Source organism: Leucoraja erinacea, chromosome 17 (assembly GCF_028641065.1).
Source record: "Leucoraja erinacea ecotype New England chromosome 17, Leri_hhj_1, whole genome shotgun sequence".
Taxonomy (NCBI): Eukaryota; Metazoa; Chordata; class Chondrichthyes; order Rajiformes; family Rajidae; genus Leucoraja; species Leucoraja erinaceus.
Genome location: NC_073393.1, coordinates 23,188,862 through 23,216,420, shown reverse-complemented (window position 1 = coordinate 23,216,420; position 27,559 = coordinate 23,188,862). Strand labels below are relative to the sequence as shown.

General features: G+C 43.7%; 1 protein-coding gene across 2 annotated transcripts in view; it reads right to left on the bottom strand.

Moving 5' to 3' along the window:
- cdh8 (cadherin 8) overlaps window positions 1–27,559 on the bottom strand; it is a 195,648-nt gene that overhangs the window by 62,879 nt on the left and 105,210 nt on the right. For both annotated transcript variants that reach the window (XR_008724878.1, XM_055648831.1), the window contains exons 5-6: window positions 19,112–19,279; window positions 1,549–1,736 (exon numbers count right to left, since the gene is read on the bottom strand). Coding sequence is in view for 1 of the 2 variants with exons in the window: in XM_055648831.1 (XP_055504806.1) it covers window positions 1,549–1,736; window positions 19,112–19,279 (356 nt within the window). In the remaining variant the exon portion in view is untranslated. The remainder of the gene's footprint in view (window positions 1–1,548; window positions 1,737–19,111; window positions 19,280–27,559) is intronic.

Below are 27,559 nucleotides of genomic sequence, written 5' to 3'. Positions count from 1 at the left end.
CACAGCTGTCTGGAGCGCATGACATCATTTGAAGATGGACACAAAGCTGGAGTAACTCAGCGGGACTGGCAGCATCTTTGGAGAGAAGGAATGGGTGACGTTTTGTATCGATACTCTTATTCAGTCTGAAAAGAAGGGTCTTGACCCGAAACGTCACCCATTGCTTCTCTCCAGAGATGCTGCCGATCCCGCTTAGTTACACATGCATTTTGTGTCTATCTTCAATTTTCTTGGCCCTATTCTGGGAGTAGAAGTGGGGGCGGATTCGGACCGCAATAGCCGTGAGCCCCGAGTTTGGCGATTGTTTGCCTGCTTCTGCTGATACTGAGGGCGAGACGTTGCGTTGCGCCAGGGTCTTGGGCCTGTCCCACTTTGGCCGTCAGTTCCGCGACAGGCCGTTGGCGCGCGAAGATTTCGTACACTGCAAGAATTTCGGAGACCTGCGCGATGTCGGGACTGGGCCCACACAACTCCATACCCCTCCGCGCTTCTAAGTGGGACCGGCCCCGCGCGGCCATACGGTGCCCGTACGTCTCAAGCGACCATGAGGTTGCGTAATTTGCGAGCCAAGGCGCATAAATGGGACATGCCCTTAAATGACATCCTTCCTATAGCAGGGTGACCAGAACTGAACACAATACTCCAAACAGGTTTTCACATAGATAAAGATACGAATGGTCCACAACTTTAAGTCCTGACTTGGGCCAAAGCAAGTTTTGGAGTTTTGGGGCAGGAGCCAGCCAAGGTTGATTGGAGGAGGTTACTTGCAGATAAAGGGCTGAAGCTTCATTGGTGAGACTGCATTTGGAGTATTGTGAAGAGTTTTGGGCCACATATCTGAGGAAGGTTGTGCTGGCGTTGGAGGATCCAGAGGAGGTTTACGAGAATGATTGCAGGAATTATTGGATTAATATATGATGAGCATTTGGTGGCACTAGGCCAGTCCTCATTGGAGATTAGAAGGATGAGGGGGAGCTCATTGAAACTTACCAAATATTAAAACAACTGGATACAGTCTATGTGGAGAAGATGTCTCCACTAGTGGGAGAGTCTAGGACCAGAGCTAGGACCAGAATAAATGGACATACCTGTAGAACGGAGATGAGGATGGATTTCTTTAGTCAGAATGTGGTGAATCTGTTGAATTACTTGCCACAGATGGCAGTAGAGGCCATTTCAATGGATATTTTTAAGGCAGAGATTGACAGATTCTTGATTAGTACAGGCGTCAGAAGTTATGGGGCGAGGACAGTAGAATGGGGTTAAGAGGGAGAGATAAACTACCCATGATTGAATGGCGGTGTTGACATGATGGGCCGAATGGTCTAATTCTGCTCCCATAACTTAAGAACATGTCTGGAAAATGGAAGGATTTTGCAAGTGCGATAGGGAGAGTTCTAGGACTTGGTGTTGCTGTAAGAGTGAAAGGCCAGGCAGACAGGATTGTATTTCTAGCATGTCTAACATATTCTCATTCCACATCCATCTTCCCGCTAATACCTGCTACAACATTCGTGGGAAGGAATTAAGGTCATAGAGCTTGCATACTTTTTTAAGAGCGATGATTCCTTCCTGAGTCTGGGAGTCTGTCGTGATTTCAAACACGTCCAAACCATCTCCATCGATAATCTCGTACAAAGATCTGGCGTTCTGTCCCGTATCCCGATCATTTGCCTTAACTCTTCCAACAATATCTCCAACGGGCATGTCCTCAAGCACAGACAGATGATAAAGACCTGAAAGCAAAGAAACCCGAATTATCAGTGTATCAAGTCATAGAGTCACAGAGCATGACTACAGGTCCTTTGGCTCAACTTGGCCCATCTACACTGGTCCCATGATTTTGTACACTACAAACTCATCGCTCATCCTCCTGCACTCCAAGAAATAGAGCCATAGCCTGTTCAACCCCTCCCTGTAGCTCAGGCCCTCAAGTCCTGCTTACATCCTCATAAATCTTCTCTGCACCATTTCCAGCTTGACAATATCTTTCCCATAACGTGGTGTCCATAACTGAACACAATACTCTAAATGTAGCCTCATCTTATGCAACATCTTATATAACTGCAACTTCTATAACCGCAACATCCCAACTTCTATACTCAATACTCAATGACTGATGAAGGCCAATGTGCCAAAAGTCATTTTGACCATCCTATCTACCTGTGGTGCCACATTCAACAAACTATGTATCTGTACTCCTAGATCCCTCTGTTCTACAACATTCCCCAGAGCCCTAGCATTTACTGTGTTCGTCCTGCCCTATGTCAACGATGTTCACAGGAGAACAGAGGAAACATTAGATACCAATTCAGATGGCGCTCAAGCCAGGTGATTCCCCATCTGCTGGTCCCAGGAACGGTCCTGCAATCACTCATTATTACAATCGCTCCATTCTTTTAGCATTTCTTACTTTAACTATGCTCTTCTTAATCTCCTTTCAGTTTTGACGATTCTCTGACTCCCTGGACCAAAAGATCTACTGGTCCACATCTTGGCGCCACGAGGACATGACCAGCGAGACCTACCGTGACCATCGAGACCTGTGTCTCGATCACCCAGAGCAGGCAACTGAACCATCTTATCAACAACTAGAGAGCAGTCCTGAGTCACCATCTAGCTCATTGGAGACACTCGGGCTATCTTTAATCAGACTTTACTGGACTTTATCTTGAACTAAACATTATTCCCTTTATTCTGTTTCTATACACTGTGGACGACTCAATTGTAATCATGTACAGCACTGGATAACATGCAACAAAAAGCTTTTCACTGTACCTCGGTACACATGACAATAAACTAAATTAAACTAAACTAAACTAAAACTGTTATTGCAATTTTGACCATTCATCTGGGGTTTTCCCTGATCTTTTATGAGCACAAAAATTTGTTCTCTGTTTAAAAAAAACAATCAGCTGGAAGAACTCAGTGGGTCAGGCAGCATCCGAGGAGGAAAATAAACAGATGACATTTCAGGTCGGGACTCTTCTTCAGATTTCTCACCTGCTATTTTGCAATTAATATGACTCATCGGTACAGATATGTAGATCCAAGGTAACTTATGTTGTGTTAGTTCAACTAAGCATACTGTATGGGTAATTTTGGAAGTAATGCAAATTAAATTTTGCAGGAAAGACAAGTGGGAAGCACAATGTTCAGTTTGCCAGTACATTTACAATAAAAAAAGAACATTAAATTCTGAGAATACTCAGCGGGTCAGACAGCAGGTTGAAGACTCATTTCTACTGCCATGAAGGACCTAAGCAACAAGCATATTGGAACACTATTATGGGCAAGACCTCTCCAAGTCACACACCAACCAAACTTGGAAATACAGCCTCAGCTTGCATCCCTGATTAGGAAATCTGAGCAGGAAAAGGCCATTGGACCCTTAAAGCCTGTTCCATCGATAATCAGGCTTTAGCTGCTTTTCTATCCTTAATGGCTGGGCGGCAAGGTGGCACAGCGGTAGAGTTGCTGCCTTACGGCACCAGAGACCCGGATTCAACCCTGACTGCGGGTGCTCTCTGCACAAGAGTTTATTCGTACTCCCCATGACTGCTTGGGTTTTCTCCGAGTGCTCCGTTTTCCTCCCTCACTCCAATGATGTACGGGTATGTAGGTTAAATGGCTTCAGTAAAAATTGAAAAATTGTCCCCAGCATGTGGGATAATGCTAGTGCACAGGGATCGCTGGTCAGTGCGAACTCGCCAAAGGGCCTGGTTCCACACTGTATCTCTAAAGTAAACTAAAATGGAAAATTGTTCATGCTTGCAAGATTACATAAAAAAGATTAATAATGGTGAGACATTTATGTTCTTTGAGGTGGCTGGTGCACAATTTAGTATGAAATCACTAAGCGACCCAAGATGGAATATGAGGTGCTGTTCTTCTAGTTTGCATGTGGCCTCACTCTGGTAGTGATGGAGGCCCAGGATCTGTGGATCTGCAATCGTTCCAAGGTTTTCAAGGGAGAAGTGATGGTTGAAGAATCCGACACAACATGCAACACCTTCACACATCTTTACACAACACTTTTACCCACTGAACAATTACTGTTGCACCTTCCAACCTAGGTCTTATCCCACTTTGTACAGTTTCTGAATCTGACTTTAGAGGTTAGTGATACAGCATGGACACAGGCCCTTTGGCCCATTTAGTCCATGCCGCCCAGTGATCACCCCGTACACCAGCACTATCCTACACTCTAGGGACAATTTACAATTTTTACCAAAGCCAATTAACCTGCAAACCTGGACGTCTTTGGAATGTGGGAGGAAACCGGAGCACCCGGAGAAAATCCATGAGGTCACAGGGAGCACGTAAAAACGCCGTACAGACATAGTCGGGATCAAACATGAGTCTCTGGAGCTGTAAGGCAGCAATTCTACTACTGTGTCACTGTGCTGCCCTTGAAACGACTATAACCTGTACATGATTACAATCAATCTAATCTTCAATAATGGAACACAGAGAATTGTTTGAGATTCAAGTGTTGTTCAAATGATTAATTTAATGACTCTGCAGATTGAGAAGGTGCAACCTAGATATATTATTCTAGAATGTAGTCCTTTGTTCAACCGGATAGAAAAGAACTGCAGATGCTGGTTTAAATCGAAGATAGACACAAAATGCTGGAGTAACTCGGCGGGCCAGGCAGCATCTCTGGAGAGAAGGAATGAGTGATGTTTCAGGTCGAGACCCTTCTTCAGACTGAAAACATTGAGATCATATTTCATCATAATTTATATTTTGAATCATCTCCACCATCACCGCCTAGTATTTAAAGCAATGCTCTCCGCTACAGGTGTCAGGATTTGGGTACCCATCCACCCACCGGTATCATGGCTCAGCAAAGAGAGGCATTTAATTTTACTTCGGAGTCACGTGAGTGACTACGTGAAGAACCCGTCCAGCACGCATGCACGACATGAGCATTCATGCAGTGCAACAGCGACGAACGGGAGTACAGGCACTCCCGCAACAGCTTACAAAAGAGGGACTGTCAGGTAAGTTTATTCTGAGGTCATATTTCGAAAAAAGTTGTTTTGCTTTGTCTCACCAGGTCAAGACAACTGGAAAAATAAGCAAAACAAGGCAAGCAAAAAAAAAACGCCCCCCGTTCGACTCCAACAGAGGAGCGTTCCATCAGTGGGGGGGCGAGAGGTGGCAGGACCGAACACCCTGCGGTCCACTATTCCTGACACCGAGCCGAGCCCAGTCCCGCTTGCGCAGCCTGAGCAGCGGGCTGGAAGTAAATCTACACGGAAGACAAACCGGCCGGTAATGTCCAACATCTCCGACGAGGCGTCTCACCGCCTGAGAGCGGCAGAGACAGCCGCCTGAGCCGCATGGAGCGGCTCATGGAGCAAATGCTCCAGCGAGACTTGCTTCGGGAGCTGGAGCAGTCTCCCCAAGGGAGTTCAGGCACTCCCGCCACAGTGCCTCACAAGGCACTGGCCATCGCTTCCCCATCAGCCGAGGGCAGAGTTGGCGACCAGGGCTGGGCTGGTCAAGAAGAGGGGTCACTGGCTGAAGATGTCGGGAGTACGCTTGGGGTACAGGACCAGGAAGAGCTGCTGGGTGTGGTCAACCGCTATGTGGCTGCTCCACGAGCAAGACGGCCATTTGAGCCTTAACTGGTGGCCAGCATAGACTACCTGTCCTTCAAACCCCTACAAGAGCAGGTAGTCAATGAGGCACTAGAGCTGTATTCGGCCACAGAAAATTGCGCTTCGCTCAACGTGCCGGCCGTCAACAGCCAAATCTGGGGGCACGTTGGGCAGAACATCCGCAACCAAGAATTAAAATTACAGCAGATTCTCAGGCTCCTGACGTCAGCCATCACTTCTTATGTTCGTTCCGTGGATGGGGTGGAAATGACTCACAAACCAGCAAGATACATTAGCTCTGCTCTGCAACACCCAATTCGAGATCAACAACCTCCGTAAGGAGATAATAAGACCTGCCCTCAACCCGAAATTCACAGGGTTGTGCAAAACACCGGCCTCAGAGCCACAAATTCTGCTCTTCGGTAAGGACCTCTTTAAAAAAGTGAAGGACCTGGAGGAAGAATCCAAAACATTTGGCCTCATGAGGGCAGGCCCCGGAACGAGCAGACCCACAAGACGAAGACGGCAGTACCCCACCGCGTCCACCAGTCGACGTCAGCCTCATGGGATTGGTGAAAGCTCGGGGTCCGCACACTATCCCCGAAAGCCTTTTTTAGGCCACGGCCCAGAGCGGAACCCATGGAAAATGCCCCACCCCCAACCCAGCAGCACATCAGACAACACATCGTCCAACGAAGAAACAGAAGAAACACCCATAACCATGGAGGTAGGTGGGTCCGGTTCCTACCAGCATATAAAAAGTGGGGGATCTATACTAACAGGGGGGAGATTACACCTGTTTGTGGAAGCATGGAGGTCTATCACGAATGATAAATATATACTCAACAGCATTCTTGGATACAAAATAGAATTTGTTCAAGAAAACATGCCACCAGTTCAGCATACACCCCAAAGGGTTTTTACCCTCTCAGTTAAAGAAAAACTAGAGGGTCAAGCAGAACTGGCGAGGCTACTTACTAAGGGTATCATTGAGAAAACCAAACATGAACCCTTGGAATTTGTCTCAAATATATTCACTAAAACTAAAAAAGATGGTGGATGTCGCATCATCATTGACTTAACTTCACTAAAGATGTTTGTTAAGTATATACATTTCAAAATGGAAACATTTGTAACTGTCAAATAACTGATTTCCAAAGGATACTTCATGGCAAGCATCGACCTAAAAGATGCTTACTATTCAGTACCCATTCAAAAGGATCATCGCAGATACCTGAAATTTACCTGGATGGGGCAACAATGGCAGTTTAAAGCGTTGCCTAATGGATAACATCAGCCCCAAGATTATTCCCCAAATATTAAAACCAGCCTTGGCAATATTAAGAAAACAGAAACATATTGTCATGGCATATCTTGATGATATCTTAACAGTAGGCAAAACCATGGAATTGGCTAAATCAGCTGTGTCAGCTCCCAAACAATTGTTTGAAACCTTGGGATTTGTCTTACATCCAGATAAATCTAAGTTGACGCCATCCACAACCATGGACTATCTGGGATTCACAATTGACTTAGTCCACATGTCTATAACGTTGCCAAAAGAGAAAGCAGCAGAATTGGCACAAACATGTGACAATTTAATGGTCAACGATCGACCAACCATTCGACAAGTGGCAAGAGTAATTGGAAAAATGGTAGCAGCATTTCCAGCTACACAATTTGGACCTCTACACTATCAAACTTACAAAGAGCAAAAGTGCAGGCATTAAAATGACATGCAGGTCACTTTGACTGAGTCATGAAATTACCCATTGAAGCAATATCAGAATTACAGTGGTGGGTAGGGAACATTTGGCATAGTTCCAGTCCTATCTTCATCATTAACCCAACGTTAACTATTCAAACAGATGCCAGTGCTCAAGGCTGGGGAGCTACTAATATTATATCCAGCACAGGTGGTAGATGGACTAATCTAGAGTCATCTTTACTACAGACACTGGGCATAAATTATCTAGAAATGTTGTGTGCATTTTATGGCTTAAAAGCATATTCAACAAATATGCATCACTTGCATGTTCGTTTACAAATAGATAATACCACGGTGGTGTAATTGGTCAGTTTTGGTTCGACAACAACTTCATTTTAAAGCAAAACGCTTTTTTAGCTCAGCAAGAAGCATTTTATTTAGTTTAGAGATACAGCGCAGAAACAGGGGCTTTGGCTGATCAAGACCATGCTGATGATCGATTAACTGTTCCATGTTACCCCACTTTTGCATTGCTCTCTACTAGGGGCGGCACAGCAGCGCAGCGGTAGTGTTGCTGCCATAAATCCAGGTTCGATCCTGACTATGGGTGCTGTCTGTACGGAGGTTGTTCGTTCTCCCTGTGACTCTAAGGGTTTTCTCCGGGTGCTCCAGTTTCCGTCCACACTACAAAGACGTGCAGGTTTTATAGGTCAATTGGCTTCTGTAAATTTTCGCTAGTGTAAAGGGTGGAACTAGTGTACGGCTGATCATTGGTGGTCGTGGATTTGGTGCGCCGAAGGGCCTGTTTCCATGGAATGGATGGAATGGAATGCTATTTATTGTCATTCAAACCTAGGTTTGAACGAAATTACATTTACTACAGTTACATTTACATTACAAAAAACACCCAAGACCCACACTTAACACAGTTTACATAAACATCCATCACAGTGAGTCTCCAGCACCTCCTCACTGTGATGGAAGGCAAAGTCTTCTCTCTTCCCTTTGTTCTTCACCCGTGGTCCAGCAGTCCAACTGCAGCTTCTAGGTGAACTGGGGCTCCGATGTTAAAGCCCCCGGTGGACAATGGTAAGTCCTGTAGCCATTAAGCCACACCAAGTGATGTTAGGCCCCGGCACCGTGTCCTTTAAACCCCGCGGTTCAAGCAGTCCAACCCACGGTCCAGCAGTCGAACTGCAGCGTCTAGGCGAACTGGGGCTCCGATGTTAGAGCCCCCAGCGAACGATGTTTTTTTAAGAAATGAGATAATTCACATGAATAACACAAGTGACAGGAGGATGGAATTAAGGACTTTCCCACCCCCTCCCCCACAAACACTCGGGAAGTTAACCTGACAATGAAATGGTGGTTCTTAGTGCTCCAAGAAAGTGATGTATTGTTTTCCTGGAGTTTGTTTGAGGACCATTATTTATTTATTAATCTACATTTATCACCTAGACTTGCGAGAGTAAGCCTCAATTTCTAAAATGGCTGATGACATAAAATCTGGCGCTATAATGAAGTGGAAAGCAGACAGTGTGCTTGCAGCACGATATAGGCTGGCAGGTTGGACCGGCAAAGGCGTATGGAGTTTGATGTAGAGAAATGGGACGTGATGTGTTTTGTTGGGTTGGATGAAGAGAAGCATTAGAGAATAATGGATTCTGTTGTAAAAGAGCACTGGGCTAAGGGGAGTGCGGGTCATTGAATGTGGCAGGTGTCATTTGTGAAAACACTTTACACCGACCTGAAATGTCACCTATCAATGTTCTCCGGCCTGACCCGTTGAGTTACTCCAGCACTTTGTGTCTTTTTTTTCTCCCTATGGCTTAGTCCCTCAAATCCTGGGTCCAGAAATAATTTCCAATAATCATTCACACCATGAAGTGTAACAGTTACAAGGCTCCATGAGAGATGCTGGGCTTTGGGCTTTGGAATAGAGAAGGCTAAAGAGAGATGTGACAGAATCAATTTTTCTACTGGACTTTATCTTCCATTAAAAATCATACCCTTTATCATACTGAAGATAGATACAATAATCTGGAGTAACTCAGGACAGAAAGGTCAGTATGGGAATGGGAAGGAGAGTAAGATGTGATGGAACCTTTAGACTTTAGAGATACAATGTGGAAACAGGCCTTTCAGCTCACTGAGTCCGTGCCGACCAGTAATCACACCCAAATAATAGCACTATCCTACACACTAGGGAAAATTGACTATTTTTAACAGAAACCATTTAACCTACAAACCTGCACACCTTTGGAATGTGGGAGGGAACCGGAGAACCCAGAGAAAACCCACGTGGTCCCAGAGGACGAATGTACAAGCTCCATACAGACAGCACTCGTAGTCAGGATCGAACCCGGGTCTCAGGCACTCCATTGTTGCCTTCAAGAGGGAAATGGACAAGTTCATAAGTTCATAAGTGATAGGAGAAGAATTAGGCCATTCGGCCCATCAAGTTTGCTCTGCTATTCAATCAACCGCTTTCCCACTAAAAATCATTCTCCTGCCTTATCTCCATAACCCCTGACACCCATACTAATCAAGAATCTGTTAATCGTTGACTTAATAATATCCATTGACCTGGCCTGCACAGCCTTTTGTGGCAATTAATTCCACATTCATCACCCTCTGACTAAAGAAAATCCACCTCATCTCCTTCCTAAAAGAACGTCCTTTAATTCTGAGGCAATGACCTCTGGTCCTAGACTCTCCCACTAGTGGGAGCATTCTGTCCACATCCACTCTATCCAGGTCTAGAGAGGGTGGAGAACCACAATAAACATGATGGGCCAAATGGCTTCCTCCATGCTCTGACTCCTTACGCTGAAGTGAGAGCAGAAACAGGTCTTGTTGCAGAGGTATGAGTGGGTGGCCTCACCAACCAAAGTATCTGCATCTGTGGCACTACAAGATGGTGTAGCGCCTGGTGACCCAAGCCTCCGAATTCTCTGAAGAAGGGCGACAGGGAGAACTTGAGTTCCTCCAGCACTTTGTGATTTGCTCAAGATTCCAACACCTGCAGTTCATTCTGTCTCCTCTGAGTTCTCACATTTATTGTCCTGTGAATGACACATTGAGATGGCAGAGGCTGGGACAAGCAGAATGTCAATGAGGTCAAAATGGACCGTCCAAAAAAAGATGCCCAAATGACTTTGTGATGTGCATTTAGTGAAAATCAATGAACATTGGAAAATCAAAAAAGGCTGACGCTTCCTTTTCGAAGGAATTCATCAGGCTGAGGATGTCAATGTTAAAAGTTCTCCAGCACAGAGAAATTGAATGAATAACCTCTCTTTCCTTTGACTTGAGTAGGCATTGTTCATTGCAGTGATCGAGACAAGGAACGGACCATCAGGAATCATTAGTTTAATCTCTGGCTTTGTGCCAAGGGGAAGAGTGAGTCGATAGATCAACAACCATCGACTGAAAGCAAGGTTCCTTCATTATAAAGCTGAGATGAATTGTGAGAATGAAGACAGGGAGGCTGGTCCTTTTGACTGGAGAATCTATAAAGTCAACGACAAGTGTCATAATGGTGGTTGACCATTTAGGGCTCAGATGATATCAAAGTCCTTCACTCATACTATTGTTTGGCACAGTGGTGCAGCAGGTGGAACCACTGCCTCATAGTGCCCCAGAGTCCCGGGTTCGATCATGACCTCGGTTACTGTCTATGTGGAGTTTGCATGTTCTCCTTGGTGGTTCCCCGTGTGCTCCGGTTTCCTCCCACACTCAAAAGATATATGGATGTTAAGTTTAATTGACTTCAGTAAAAATTGTAAATTGTCCCTAGTGTGTAGGATAGTGCTAGTGTACAGGTGATCATTGGTTGGCATGGACTCGATGGGCTGAAGGGCCTGTTTCCGCACCATATCTCTATGCTAAACTTATCTAAATGGATCCAAGGTCATGGAGATTGGACAGGAAAGTTGAAGTTGGGAGAAGCAGCCAAGTACTTACAGACAACCAGGCCAGTTTTTTTTCCTACATTCTTCTAAATACAATTCCAAAAATACTTTGTAGTAATAATGCCCTTTTGAATGAGCTGATCTTATAATAGCCACTATCTCTGCTTTCATATGTTGATGAAGGTTCAAAGGAAAGCCAACAGAGCAATTTGCCCGAAGGCTGATTCCAACTATGATTCAACATCTTTGGGAAGGAAGGATAGAAATGGAAAGGGAATTGATTCAATGATTTAAGATCTTCTGACAGAGTAGATACAGGTTGTTTCCATAGTGATGCAAGGTAAGGTATTCTTCTGCAGTCAGGAATAACTCTAGTCTGGTGCAAGGCCTGCTTTACATTCGTCATTGTTTAATTAAAGCTTTCGGCAAATCTTTGTGTTTCGCTTTTAGACATAACAATGAGGAAAAAGATCCTCCAAGAATGAATAGATTACTTTCAATCAAAATTAATGCATGCTGCAGAGAAAAGGAACTTTATCCCATCTGCAGTTGGGCCTCACATTAAGCCTCTGCTATTTAATGTGAACAGAGAAATCTCCGTCCAAATCCAGCCTAAGACTTTAGGAAAATCATTTTTGTCGCCCATGCTAATGTGGAATTCAATGTGCCTACACTTTAACATTGCAAAATACAGTCTCAACAGCTAAGGTGAAGATGGCAAAGGTATAGAGTCTTACAGCATGGAAACGGCCTTTGACCCAGCTTGTCCATGCAAACCAAGATGCTCCATCGAAACTAAATGTGTCCCATTTGCCTGCATATGGCCCATATCCTCCAAATCCTTCCTATCCCATGTACCTGTCCAAATTTATTTTTAATATTGCTATACCTGCTTTTTAGAAAGATACACTGAAAGGGTATGTTTAGAGGGAAAAGGGCCAAAAACAGGCAGGTACGACTAGTGTAGATGACCCATGTTGGTCAGCATGAGCAAATTTGGACGAAGGGCCAGTTTCCATGCTGTATGACTCTATAACTCTACTTGCCTCAACTACTTCCTCTGGCAGTTTGTTCCATATACCCACCACCTTTTGTGTGAAGGGTATTAGCATTTGGATAAACAGTTTTGGACAGTTTTGTCTGGAACAGTGGAGGTTGTGAGCAGACCTGATAGAAATATATAAAATGATGAGGGGCATAGATAGTCGGTCTATTTTCCCAGGATGGTAATCTCAATACTAGAGGGCATAGTTTTAAAGTGAGATGGCAAAGTTTAAAAGAGATGTACAGGGCAGCTTTTTGTGCTACTGGAGGTGGCGGTTGAGTTGATACGATAGTGGCATTTAAGAGAAATTTGGATAAGCAAATGGATATGCAGGTAATGGGAGAATATGGATTATGTGTAGGCAGATAAGAGTTGGTCTTGGCATCATGTTTGGCTTAGACACTATGGGCCGAAGGGCCTGTTCATGTGATGTACTGTTCTGCGTTCTATGTTCCATGTTCTATCTCCTGAATTTGACAAGAGATGAGAGTGCATTGCCAGTTTTTGCCTCTTGTTAAAGGCAGCCTGGGATGCCCAATGATGTTGTCTATCTGGTCGGTTGCCTGAAACTTAGCTTTGTTATCCAGCTCCTCAGAGTGGGAGATCCAAGACAATTGGACACATATATCGAACTAAGTTGGTGCAGGCATATCAAGTTAGGGGGTTGAATCAAACATAGAGAATGGTGGTTATGTCAACTGAGCTCCAGAGGAAATAGTAGAGGAGGAAGCAACTGTTAAAAGGTTTTGGTCAGTTATATTGATAGGGAACTTTGCAAGGGATATGGGTCGAATGTGGACAGGTGGGACTAGTGTAGATGGGGCATCTTGGTCATCATGGGCAAATTTGGCTGCTTCCATGCTGGTGCATGCATGGATAGGAAATGTTTTGAGTGATATGCACCAAACACAGGAAATTGTGTTTAGTTCAGACCGGCAACTTAGTTGGCATGGACCAGTAGGGCTGAAGGGTCTGTTTCTATACTGTAGAATTTTATGACTCTGACACAGTGACAGATTAATCCATGCACTCCAATTAAATTGGATTTCAAAAGCAGAATACAATGTTCTTTTGCTAACTTATTAAATATTTAGCACAAGCAACCAAGGGAAAGTTTTGACATCTAAGTGTGTACAATGCAGGAGGTTATTTAAGTTCAAGGATCTTAGTGGAATATAGGTGCAGTAGAGTAGTAATAAAGTTATAAGACTAATATCCAGCTACCTTAAGCATTGAAACAGAGAAATAGGTTTCAAAAATTCTACAGCAGATGGGAATTTACAGTCAAGGGATTAAATACAAGAATGGATTGTTTCAAAAGTGCTGAAAGGAATTGCAGATGCTGGTTTACACCGAATAGACACAAAATGCTAGAGTAACTCAGCGGGTCAGGCGGCATTTCTGGAGAAAAGGAATAGGAGACCTTCTTCAGACTGAAAGTAGAGGAGAGGGAACTGGAGATAAGATAAAGGCCATCACAAAGCAAGACCAGCAACAGATGACCAAGGAAGGGGGAGCCCATAACGGCCGATCAAAGGCTTTGTCTATCTGTCAGTCTGAAGAATGGTTTTGACCCGAAATATTACCTATTCCTTTTCTCCAGAGATGCTGCCTGACCCATTGAGTTACTCCAGCATGTTGTGTCTATCTTCGATTCTTTCAAGTGGTGAATTGAATCCATATCCATCAACGTCATTGATCCCAAATTTGCAGCAGCCAATTAATCTACCCACCCAGACATCTTAGGTTGTGGAAGGAAGAGAAAACTGGAGAGGATATAAAGTGCTGAAGTAACTCAACGGATCAGGTATATCCTCTGGATCATATGGAGAGATGACATTTTGGATTGAGTCTCGTCTTCAGGCTGATTCGAGGGGGGAAAGAAAACTGGGAGCGAGGTGAGGCAGGAAAAATTGCAACAGGTGACAGGTGGATACAGGGGAGGGAGGGCTTTGATATCGGCTGGTGGTTGAAATACAGGTTAGAGATGAAAGCAGACATTATGAGACAGGATTGAGGACTTGCAACTTGTGACACCAGAGAACGGATGTCAGGGGGGTGGGGAGAAAGGAGTGGGGGAGGAGGAAGGGTTATTAGAGGTTGCCTATAATTGGAGAGTTCAATGCTCATACTGGTGGGTTGTAAGCTACCCAAAAACATTTGAAGATTTTTTTAAACCGGCAGATGCTAAAAATCTGAAATAAAAATAGAAAATGATGGAAACACTCAGGAGGTCGGGCAGTAACTGTGGAAGGATAAACAGTTAAGCTTTTATCTCTAGGATACTTTCCACAGATGCTGCCTTACCTGCTGAGTGTTTCTGTTTTCTATTTTTCAGACAATTACAGAGTTTCATGTGTGAACAGTTTTGACTAAATGAAAATGAGTATGTTTGTCAGTGTACTGTTAAGAAATCAAAGAAAAGTGTAATGTAAATAGTAGATACGAGGAACTGCAGATGCTAGTTTAAAAAAAAAAGACATAAAGTGCTGGAGTAACTCAGTGGATCAGGCAGCATCTCTGGAGAACACTGATAGGCAATGTTCTGGGTTGGGACTCTTCTTCAGATGCCAATAAGCAGGCAGTGCATGTGTTCGGGAACAATGAAGTTGGAGGCTCTGGAGGGGAGATGATAAGAGGTGATGAGGTCTGGGAGACTATGGCCTGCTGTTCGACTGTGGGGTTATGGTCCAAGGTAAGGTATGAGGCACCTGGCCTCAGCATGGAAGAGGTCAGCCTACCAAACTTCAACGGCAGCCCCTTTGTCGGTGGGTTTAATAGCAATGTTGGAATTTCTGCTGAGTGAGTGAAGGGCTGTGCATTCAGACGGTGTGAGATTGGAGTCTGCAGAAGAGTCCCAACCCAAAATGTCACCTTTAGACTTTCGAGATACAGGGCAGAAACAGGTGTTTTGGCCCACCGAGTCTGCACCGACTAACAATCACCCGTACACTTATGGGCCTGTCCCACTTACGCAACTTTTTCAGCGACTGCCGGCACCTGTCATAGGTCGTTGCAGGTCGCCAAAAATTTTCAATGGCGAAAATCCAGCGGCGACCAGAACAAGATACGACTCTTTGGGCGACTAGTCATGACCATACAGGCTTCACCCCGCGACATGTCGCCATGGTGTCACCTGTATGGTCGTGAGTAGTCAGTCGCCCCAAAGTCCTCAGTCGCCCAAAAAGTTGTAGCTGGATTTTCAACATGTCGAAAATAATTGATGCCCTTTTAAAGTAGGTGGGAACTTCAGACCTCAGAAGTGAGAGGTTGAAAATGTCCATAAAACCTCCAGCCAGTTGGTCCGCACAGATTTTTAGAACACGACCGGATATATCATCCGGTCCAGGCACTTTTCGAGGGTTCACCCCTCTGAAGGATTTTCTGACGTCAGCCTCTGTGACTGTAACTGAAATACCATCACAGCGAAAGGGGGCTTGGGAAGGCACATCAGTGTTCTCCCTATCAAAGCGTGCGTAAAACACATTGAGCTCGTCAGGGGGAGTGATAGAAACATAGAAACATAGAAATTAGGTGCAGGAGTAGGCCATTCGGCCCTTTGAGCCTGCACCGCCATTCAATATGATCATGGCTGATCATCCAACTCAGTATCGCGTACCTGCCTTCTCTCCATACCCTCTGATCCCCTTACCACAAGGGCCACATCTAACTCCCTCTTAAATATAGCCAATGAACTGGCCTCGACTACCCTCTGCGGCAGAGAGTTCCAGAGATTCACCACTCTGATGTTTCGCTGACATTCGAGCTGCCTCGAGGTAGAGAAGTGTGAAAATGCAAACCTCCAGATTCAGGGACAGTTTCTTTCTGACTGTTGGTAGGCAAGTGAACCATCCTCTCACCAACTAGAGAGCGGTCCTGAGTTCCCATCTACCCATTTGAAGACCTTCAAACTATCTTTAATTTAATTTTACTGAACCTTATCTTGCACTAAATGTTATACCCTTTACCCTGTATCCTTAACACTATGGTTTGATTGTAATCGCATAGTTTTTTTGCTGATTGGTTGGCGTGCAACAAAGAAAGGTTTTCACTTTTCACAAAATTGGAGCACATGGTATTGGGGATAGGGTATTGACATGGATGGAGAACTGGTTGACAGACAGGAAACGAAGAGTGGGAAATAACAGATTATGTTTAGAATGGCAGGCAGTGACTAGTGGGGTGCCGCAAGGCTCAGTGCTGGGCCTTGCTATATATTAACAAATTAGATGAGGGAATTAAATGTTACAGCATCAAGTTTGCAGATGACACAAAGCTGAATGGCAGTGTGAGCTGCGTGGAGAATGCTATGAGGCTGCAGGGTGACTTGGACAGATTGGGTGAGTGGGCAGATGCGTGGCAGATGCAGTATAATGCGGATAAATGTGAGGTTATCCACTTTGGTGGCAAGAACAAGAAGGCAGATTATTGTCTGAATGGTGTCAGATTAGGAAAAGGGGAGATTCAACGAGACCTGGGTGTCCTTGTACATCAGTTACTGAAAGTAAGCATGTAGGTACGGCAGGCAGTGAAGAAAGCAAATGGCAAGTTGGCCTACATAGCAAGAGGATTTGAGTATAGGAGCAAGGAGGTCCTACTGTAGTTGTGCAGTGCACTGGTGAGACCCCACCTGGAGTATTGTGTGCAGTTTTGGTGTCCTAATTTGAGGAAGGACATTCTTGCTATTGTGAGAGTGCAGCATAGGTTCACCAGGTTAATTCCCAGGATGGCGGGACTGACATATGGTGAAAGAATGTGTTGCCTTGGCTTACATTCACTGAAAATTAGAAGGATGGGAGGAGATCTTACAGAAACATATAAAATTCTTAAGGGATTGGACAGGCTAGATGCAGGAAAAATGTTCCCGATGTTGGGGGAGTCCAGAACCAGGGATCACAGTTTAAGAATATGGAGTAGGCCATTTAGGACTGAGATGAGGAAAAACCTTTTCACCCAGAGTTGTTAATCAGTGGAATTCTCTGCTACAGAAGGCAGTGGAGGCCAATTCACTGGATGTTTTCAAGAGGGAGTTAGATATAGCTCTTCGGGCTAATGGAATGGAGGGATATGGGGAAAAAGCAGGAATGAGTTACTGAGTTTGGATGATCAGCCATGATCACATTGAATGGTGGTGCTAGCTCGAATGACCTACTCCTGCATCTATTTTTCTATGTTTCTATATAATTTGGTACCCGTGACAGCGATAAAGTATGCTAAATCTTCTTGCTGACTTTACTCCTGCTCTGCGGCGGGGGGGGGGGGGGTGGGTGGAGAAGGGTCGTCAAATTTTTGAGAGAAAGATGGAACGGAAATGCAGAAACCATTCTCAGTTATCACCTCCCTTCAGCAGGCTTCCCGTTCTTGCCATTGCCCCACCCATTTCACTCCTCATGCAATGTTTCATGTCATACAACAGTGTCTGCACTTTGACATAACATCAAAGGTTGCAAAGACCTGTAGGACTCTGACAAGAAGTGAATGATGATGTTAAGTAGCCTTGCAAGGTTCCTCTTTTATGTTCTCACTCAATTTCCTCCTGAGACCTTCTGTCCAATCTGTTTCCATTACCCTTACAGTCAGTGTAGTTCAGATCACAAGAACACTCTGGATTTAAAATATACATTCTTCCCATCTTTCCTCTGGTTCTTTTACCGATTACTTTGTGCCTTTGGTTACCATCCATCCACCAGGGTAAACAATGACTCCATATTTACCATTTCTTTGTGATTTGCATTTAGATTGAGGAGAAGACTGAGGAGATTTGCTATGTCAACAAATGCCCCATCGAACATCTGTCGGCTGCACAAGGCCTAGTTGCAACATGGGTTGGTAACTTTGAACACCCAGAATTGAAGGAGGCCACATTGACTGGTCAACACTGCCCAGCCTATTATGGGTACTGACTTCCCCACCATCAAAGGGATCTATCAGATGCACTGGCACAAAAAGGCAATCAATATCATCAAAGACCAAAGACCTGGTCACCTCCCATTTTGCGACTACGGTAAGGAAGAAGGTACAGAAGCCTGAAAACACTGACCATCAGGTTCAAGAGCAGCTTCTTCTCAGAACTGCTTCAACAACTATGATCTTTAATGAACTGAGCTTTTGGTTGTAAGAAGGACTCTGGTTTTGCACATTTATGATTACCTGGTATTACTGTTATTAATTTATCGTATTTTTGATTATTATATATACATTTGTCTGTTATTGTGTTAACAGACTTGTTAAGCATCACCAAGTAAGAATGTCATTGTTCCATTGCCAGTACATATTACAATTAAATACCATTCACACTATTTATATGTTCTCCCACTTTTTCATGTACTCCCAACACACTAGGGATAATAGCATCTAAGAGGCTTTAGACTTTCGAGAAACACTGCAGAAACAGGCCCTTTGGCCCAGCAAGTCCACGCCGACCAGCGATCATCCCGTAAACTAGCACTATCCTACACACCAGGGACAATTTACAATTTTACCAAAGCCAATTAACCTACAAATCTGTACGTCTTTGGAGTGTGTGAGGAAACTGGAGCACCTGGAGAAACCCCATGCTGCCACTGGGAAAACATATAAACTCCATACAGACAGCGCCCGTAGTCAGGATCAAACCCGTGTCTCTGGCTCTGTAATGTAGCTACTTTACCGATGCGCCATTGTGCTACACTTTTTAAATAATTTATATTAATATTAATTTATTAAATCCATAAATCTAAAAGACAGCAATATAAACATTTTTAAATAACTTGAATGTATTCATCATACATCTGACAACAAAAACTCTCACATGCAATTTAAGTATTGAGCGGCAGTGATCGATGGCACTTACTCTGGGTGAACTTGGGTGGGTTGTCATTGACATCGGTCAATGTGATGGTGACAGTCGTAGTCCCAGATAGTCCTCCCATGTGGCCTCCCATATCCTTTGCTTGTATCACTACAAGATATTCCTCCCTGGCTTCTCGGTCCATGTTCGGAAGTGCGGTCCTGATAATTCCTAGTTCAGAACATAAAAAGGTGTTAAAAAATGAAATGCAAATATGATCCATGAAAGTGAAAATGTGAATACCTCAAACTTTTAATAATTTGAAAGAGGACTCTGATTTCAGATTTGTGAACAATTTTAATACATAACTGAATCAAAATTTCAGATAAGGCGAATTTTGACATCATGAAGTAAATCTCTATCAGAACGTAAAGATTTCACCGTTAGCACGTCATGTTTTCGAGGAGATGTGAATCACAGACAAGCAAGACACACACACACACAAATAAATACATCCACATCCAAGATTAGAGTTTCATAATTATAGAGCAATGAGAGGCAACTTTATTGCACAAAGGGTGGTGGGTATATGGAACGAGGGTAGTTGAATCAGGTACTATTACAACTTTTAAGAAACATTTAGACAGGTACGTGGATAGGATAGATTTAGAGGGATATGGACCAAATGCAGGCAGGTGGGACTAGTGTAGATGGGACTTCTTGGTCTGTGTGGGCAAGTTGGACCAAAGGATATCCACATTCAATAATTCCCATTAATGAGCGTAAGTAAAGACAATTCCACTGCCCCAATATTTGATAACAGTAGTTTTCTCACCCGCCACAAAGTACTAATAATCCAACTCATTCATTACTGATATGACTGTAATATTTAGATCTGAAACATTGTGACATTTTAGGCCGGAACCCTTCTTCAGACTGCAAGTAGAGGGGAGGGAGAAACCAGAGGTAGGAACAAGCCCCACAAGAACTGGCCCTTCAGTCCATTGTGTTTCTGCTGACATAATGCCAATCGAACTATTCCTACTGCCCACCTGGTCCATATCACCTACTTTCCTGCCTGTTTATGTGCCTATCTAAAACCCCCCTTAAAATGTTGCTATTGTGTCTGCTTCCTCCACCAACGCTGGCTGTAAGTTGCTGTCATCCACCTGTCTCTGTAAAAAATTCTTGTCATGGACTTCACCTTTAAACATTCCCCCTCACACCGTAAGGCTACGTCTTCTAGTATTTTACATTTTCACCCTGGGTAAAAGACTGAATATTTACGCTAACTATGTCTCCTAATTTGTCTAGCAGGTCTCCCCTCAGCCTCCAGAAATAAAATTCCAAGTTTGTCCAACCACTAGTAGCTAATACCCTCCAATCCAGGCAGCATTCTGGTAGTGAGGAAGGGATCCGATCCGAAACGTTAACTATCCATTTTCTCCAGAAATGATAGACACAAAATGCCGGAGTAACTCAGTGGTTCAGACAGCATCTTCACAAGTTCACAAGTTCACACGTTATAGAAATAGAATTAGGCTACTTGTCCCATCTAGTCTACTCCACCATAGGCTGATCTCTGCCTCCAAATCCCATTTCCCATCCATCTCCCCATAACCCTTGACAACAGTTCTAATCAAGATTTGTCTATCTCTGCCTTAAAAATATCCACTGAACAATATCCATCTGATGCTGGGAATGCCGCCTGACCCGTTGAGTTACTCCAGCATTTTGTGTCTATCTTCGGTGTAAACCAGCATCTGCAGTTCCTTCTGACACAGTCTCTAGAGATGATGCCTGACCTGCGGAGTTACTCCAGCAGTTTGTGCCCTTTAGCATTCTGGTAGACCTCTTATGCACCCTCTTCAAAGCCATCACATCTTTCTTGTAATGGTGCAACTACAACTACACACAATGGTTCAAATTCTGACTAATCAAAGTTTTTATAAAGCTGCACCATGACTTTCTGATTCTTATACTCAATGCCCCAACCGATGAAGGCAAACATGCTGTATATGGACGCATGTACATATGAGCATTATGCCGCAGTCTGCAGTGATTCACAAAAGCAATTCATCATTAATTTTTCAAGGGCATCTAAACTTAAGCAACAAGTGTCGGCCTTCCCAATGACATTCTTATACAATGAATGATTTAACAGTGACAGTGAATTGTAAAAAGTAATTTATTGTCTGTAAAGTGCTTTGTGATTTCTTGAGAAGCATTATATAAATAAATAAATACATTCTCCTGAAGTACAGTGTAAAAATAAACTTATCTTCCACACTCCCTTTCAGTTCAAACCACCTGATCTGCAAACAAAGGACCTTTTGACTCAGTGACATTTTTTTCATCATTAAATTATTAGGTTCTTATCACCATGTTATAGGAAATATGTTGGAAATGTTGCAGAAAAGATCTACGAAAGACTTGCAGAAAAGATGCCAGAACTTGAGGACCTGACCTATAGGAAGAACTTTTGCAGGCTGGGACTTTATTCCTTGGAGGGCAGGAGGATGAGGGGCGATCTTACAGAGGTGTATAAAATCATGATAGGAATAGATCAGGTAAATACACAGAATCTCTTGCCCAATGTTGGGGAATCAAAACCAGAGGACATAAGTTTAAGATGAGGGGGGAAAGATTTAATAGGAACATGAGAAGTACCATTTTTACCCAAAGGGTGGTGGGTGCAAGGAACAAGCTGCCAGAGGAGGTAGTTGAGGCAAGTACTATTGTAACATTTAAGAAATATTTAAACAGTAACATGGATAGGATAGGTTTAGGGGGATATGGGCCAAATGCAGGCAAGTCGGACTAGTGTAGATAATAATAATAATAATAATAATAATAATAATAATAATAATAATAATAATAATAATAATAATAACTTTATTTGTTAAGCACCTTAAAAAAAACAACCAAAGCTGACCAAAGTGCTTTACAGAAAAAGAAAATAAGCAAGACATCATAAAACAGGCAGAACAACAGAACATACAGCTAACACGAGGCGCATAAATTACATACGAAAATCCAAACAATAAATTAAAAGACATAAAACACAAGTAAGAACCACGCAGCAAAACCAAGCAAATAGTGTAAATAAATAATTCGACACCTTACTGATGTACAAAGGCCACGGAGAATAGATATGTCTTCAGGAGTGACTTAAAAACAGCTAGAGAAGGGGCCTGTTTAACGTGCAGAGGTAATTCATTCCACAATCTCGGAGCCGACACAGCAAAGGCACGGTCCCCTCTGAGCTTCCGCTTAGTTTTTGGCTCAATCAGGAGCAGCTGATCATCTGACCTGAGAGAGCGGGAGGGAGTATAAGGGTGAAGAAGCTCAGATAGGTAGGACGGGGCAAGACCATTTAGGGATTTTAAAGTAAATAAAAGAATTTTAAAACAAATCCTATACTGAACAGGCAGCCAGTGGAGAGAGGCCAAAAGGTGTGAAACATGATCATGCTTTCGTGTGCCAGTCAAGAGACGAACAGCTGCATTCTGTACCATCTGGAGACGGGCGATGGAGGACCGACTAACCCCCAGATACAGTGCATTGCAGTAATCCAGCCGAGTGGTAACAAAGATGCATGTTGGTCAGTGTGGGGAAGTTGGGCTGAAGGGCCTGTTTCCAGGCTGTATGACTCAATGACTCTTTACCTGTGGACATCTCAAAGAGTTAGATTCGGTGAAGGATAAAGAAACACATGCAATGTTCAGGAAGCTCAAATTGGAAACAGCACTTGAGGAATATAACAAAATCCGAAAATAATTTGAACGAGGAATTAGAAGGACTAAAATGTGCTGTAATATTCTTGGCAAGAATAACAAGTATCCCAAGGAATTTTATACATATATCCGGAGCAAAATGACAGATAGGTAGTTCTTGGGAGACTTCTTCTTTCGTGTCCTTATGCTATAAAGTGGCTTGCCACTGCTGTACACTTTGTTGAGCTATTGGAGTGTTAAGTGCAAGGAATGCATAAGTACATGGATCATCCAGCAATGGGCATTGCAGTAGGTGTTGCATTGTCTGGGTCTGTGTGCCTCAGTCACAGGTTGTTGCACCCTCGATGTAGCCCCATTTGTGCATTGTCACCCTTGACCGCCCGACCCCGGTTCACAGTCAGTTGAGACATCTCCATTTCAGTCAGTGTTCATCAGCACCTGGTGGTCAGCGCTCTGCTGCTGGTATGCCCAACTTGGTGGAAATAGGGACAGTGGCTAGTCTGTTCTTCCACACCTGGAGGCGAGCTTCAGTTGGTGATTTTCCCAATGGGGTGACGCTGGTTAGGAAGCTCTTGCGGGATTTTAACCGCCTAGGAGGGGACACATGGTTGTGTAATGGGTGTCTATCATCGGTCAGTTGTTTCAGATGCTCTGTCCTACTTGCAACAGCTCTCCTGATGTCTGGGGGAGCAATATCAGCCAGTAGGAGGCTGAGCTCTAGGGAGAGGTTGGGGAGGTTACGACTTTATTCTTCGGAGCACAGAGGTTTGAGGGCTGATCTTATAGAGGTGTACAAAATCATGAGGGGAATAGAGTTAATGCACAGAATCTTTAACCAGGGTAGGAGAATCAAAACAAGTAGACATATGGTTAAAGTGAGGATAATGTAAGATTAAACCTATGGAGCAATTTTTCACGCAAGTATATGAAACGAGCTGCCAGAGAAGGTTGTCGAGGCAGGTACCATAACAGCATTTAAAAGACATTTGGACATGTTCCTGCAATAGAATGGTTGAAGGGACATGGGCCAAAAATGGGTAAATGGGACTAGCTTAGATGGGCCATCTTAGATTAAAGATACAGCACTGAAACAGGCACTTTGGCCCACTGTCCTTAGACTGTCAATCATCCATTCACACTAGTTCTACGTTATCCCACTCCCCAGGGAGTGGTTATTCTTAACCACTCCCTGAACATCAGGCAGTATTTTACAGAGGCCAGTCAACCTACAAACTGCATGTCTTTGGGATGTGGGAGGCAACTTGAGCACCCAGAAGAAACCCATGCAGTCACAGGGAGAACATGCAAACTCCACACAGAGGGAACCCAAGGTCAGGGTCTCTGGCGCTTTGAGACAGCACGTCACTCGCTGCACATCTGTCATGCCTCTTTAAAGAATTCCTTAAAAAGTAGTCATTTGACCAAGCCTTAAGACCTCCATTCTATCCTCACTACGTGGCCCAGAGGTATACTATTTATTTAATAATGCTCCTGTAAAGCTTTGCTACCTTAAAGTCACCACATCAATGAAAATTCCTGTGGCTTGTGACTGATATGAGAAAATGACTGACTTCAATAACAGCTTTCATGATATTTCTATGACATTTTACAGCTAGTGAAATAATTTTGAACTAATAAGGTAGGACATACCTTAAGGTTGGATCAGTCTGAGGAAGGGTCCCGACTTAAAGTTACCTTTGTTTAGTTTTGATTTAATGTCATGCATACCAAAGTAAGAAATACTACAAAAGGGAAAAAAAGTGCTGGAGTAACTCAGCGGGTCAGGCAACATCTCTGGAGAACATCTATAGTATTTTCGCTGACCAGAGAGTATGCAACAAAAAAGCTTTTTAATGTACTTTGTGACAATAAATCAAAACAAAACTAAGGTGACGTTTCAGGTCGGGACCCTTCCTCAATCTGATCATATCCACCTATCCTCGTTCTTCAGAGATGCTGCCATGACCTGTCGCATTACTCCAGCATTTAGTTTCCTTTTGTGTAAACCAACCTGCTATTCCTTGTTTCTACACTAGCAAATACTAACGCTTACTGGGCCAGTAAGCTCCAAGGCAGAGCAATATGATAATGATCAGTGATTCTGCTGGAATAATGATGCTCATTGATGTACAAACAGGGATACATTCCTTACCCTTCTCCAAAACTGGTCCTTTAAGGTCAACCTGACCAAGCAGGTTTTATACCTCATTAGGGAAATGGTATTTCCAACAGCACAACTCATGATCTTAAGATGCAATTGCTGAGGTCCCTGAAAATCAGGAGACTGGGAGGATGGACATGACGGGGGTGGAGCAAGGCTAGTAGGAGAGGGAACCGGGGTCTGGCTTACCGCTCCCTCGAGGTCGGCTGCGGATTGCGTCCCCAGGGAATAGAGGTGGATGGGTCAGGAGAGGAAGATAGTGTGCAAGGAAGGAGATGGCTGGAGGTCCGCAACTGCCTGGGTCTTGTCTGGAACAGGCACCGTTCATGAGAACTGGAGCGTGGACTTTGAAAAGGGCACCATTTTTGTTGGGACCCTTCTTCAGACTGAAGGCTCCCGACCAGAAATGTCAACTATCCACGTTCTCCAGAGATGCTGTCAGACCCAGTTACTCCAGCACTTTAATTCTTTTCTCGTGTTGTATACAGTTTTGATAGCAGGTCAAAGGGAAGGGCATGGTAGCAGTAGTTTAGTTTAATTTAGAGAGTTTAATGTGGGAGGAAACTGGAGCACCCGTAGAAAACCCACTCGGTAACAGGGAGAACGTACAAAACTCCATACAGTGATGTAGGATTAAACCTGAGTCTCTGGCACTGTGAGGCAGCAGCTCTACACTTTGCCACCATGAGAATATAGAAAGCTGAGGGGTGACCGTGCAGAGGTTTATAAAAGTATGAGGGACTAGAGGTAGATAGGATGGATAGTCAGAATCTCTCTTTCCCAAGGTATGGAGGTACAGAATTAGAGGGCACTGAGTGAAGGAGAGAGGAGTGAAAATTGAATAAAGTCAATAAGTTGAATAAGGGCTAGGTTTTTCACACAAAGGGGTCATAAGGTCATAAAGAATAGCAGTAGAATTAGACCATTTGGCTCATCAAGTGTACTCCGCTATTCAATCATGGCTGATCTATCTCTCCCTCCTATCCCATTCTCATAACCTCTGACACCTGGTGGTGAATGTCCAAAATAAGATGCGAATGAAGATGGAAGAAACAGATTCAATTGTGATGTTTAAAAAAGTGTATGGCGGGGCCTGGATAGACAAGGCATAGCGGAAAATAGGCCTAATGTAGACAAATAGGATCACAGTCAACATGACTGAGTTAGGGTGTGATGGCCCATTTGTGTGCAGTACTGATACATGATTTTATAAATTACAAGGCTACCATGGATTGTCCGGCTATTGATGTCTGGCACCTCCTTTAATTCGGACAAAATTACAAGCGCGCACTTAAAATCTCCTCCTGGAGGTCCCCCCAAAAATGTGGGGCCTAGTGATATCTGCAGCCAATATCTTCCAATTTGGGACTTCTGCGCGAATTGACAGGTTGAATTTGACACCTGCGGCCAGGGCTCTGGAAATCTGGCCCAGCCGGAGCCGGCAGATCCGTTCGCATAACCAACTTCCGAGGCCAACTTTGCAGGTCTGTATCTCGGCCACTCAGCGGCCTAAGTAGACCATTCAAGTACTTTTGGACTCCTCTCCGAAACCGTGACCTCTGTTGGTTCTGCAATCCGGAAAGGCTGTGGAACCAAGGGTGCCGGAGAATCAGCCCGTGTAGAGACTTGAACAGACTTGAACTTATATCCTTCCAACACAAGGGTAGGAATGCTGCTAACCAAGTCTGAAGAAGAATAAGAAGGGTCTCGACCCAAAACATCACCTATTCCTTTTCTCCAGAGATGCTGCCTGACCTGTTGTCACTCCACCATCGACCAATGTCACAGTTGGCCCAAACTATGATAGTTTTCCCCAATGATCGAATTGTCTACTTGAAGAGAGAGATAAATTGGTTATTGAGATGTGGGTGCACGCTATACTTTGATAGTTTAATTGCTTCAGTGTAGCCTTTCTATCAGTAGCACTTCTAGTAATTACTCTGAGCCATATCAATGAGCTAAACAGAATGGCATCTTAGTGCATCAAATCTCTCCTGCTAAGATCCAAAATCAAGAGGAAACTGACCCCATCTGAAAAAAAAATTATGCACTTTACTGGTCAAATTATTTATAAGCCAAAGCAGTGATGCATTAATAAAAAAAAAGTAGATTAGGTACATAAGTATTCTCTGGTTTCAAAACATGTTTCTATTTAATATAAGCAATGCATTTCTTCTGGGAATGGAATGCAAATCCCGACCTCTTCTGAAATACCTTGACACAGAATTATACAACTCAAATAATTTTTGATGACACCAAATTGTTCATCTATTAGCGAGAAAGAATCAGTAATTTATTCAGTGTTTTCACACAAGAATGGTTTTGCATTCATGGAGATTTTTTCCCCTTAGTATGTTCAACATGGTTTATTTATAACAATATGGAATGAATGCTGCAACTCATTCGTATTGTAATATGCACATAACTAACAGTTGCCCAAGCTTCCTGTTCCAATATCTTTCTATTCTATATCTCTCCACATGCCAGAACAGTAGTTTAGGTTTATTGTTCAGTTTAGAGACACAGCGCGGAAACAGGCCCTGCGGCCCACTGAGTCCTACAAACACTAGGAACAATTTACAATTTTACCAAGCCAATTCGCCTACACACCAG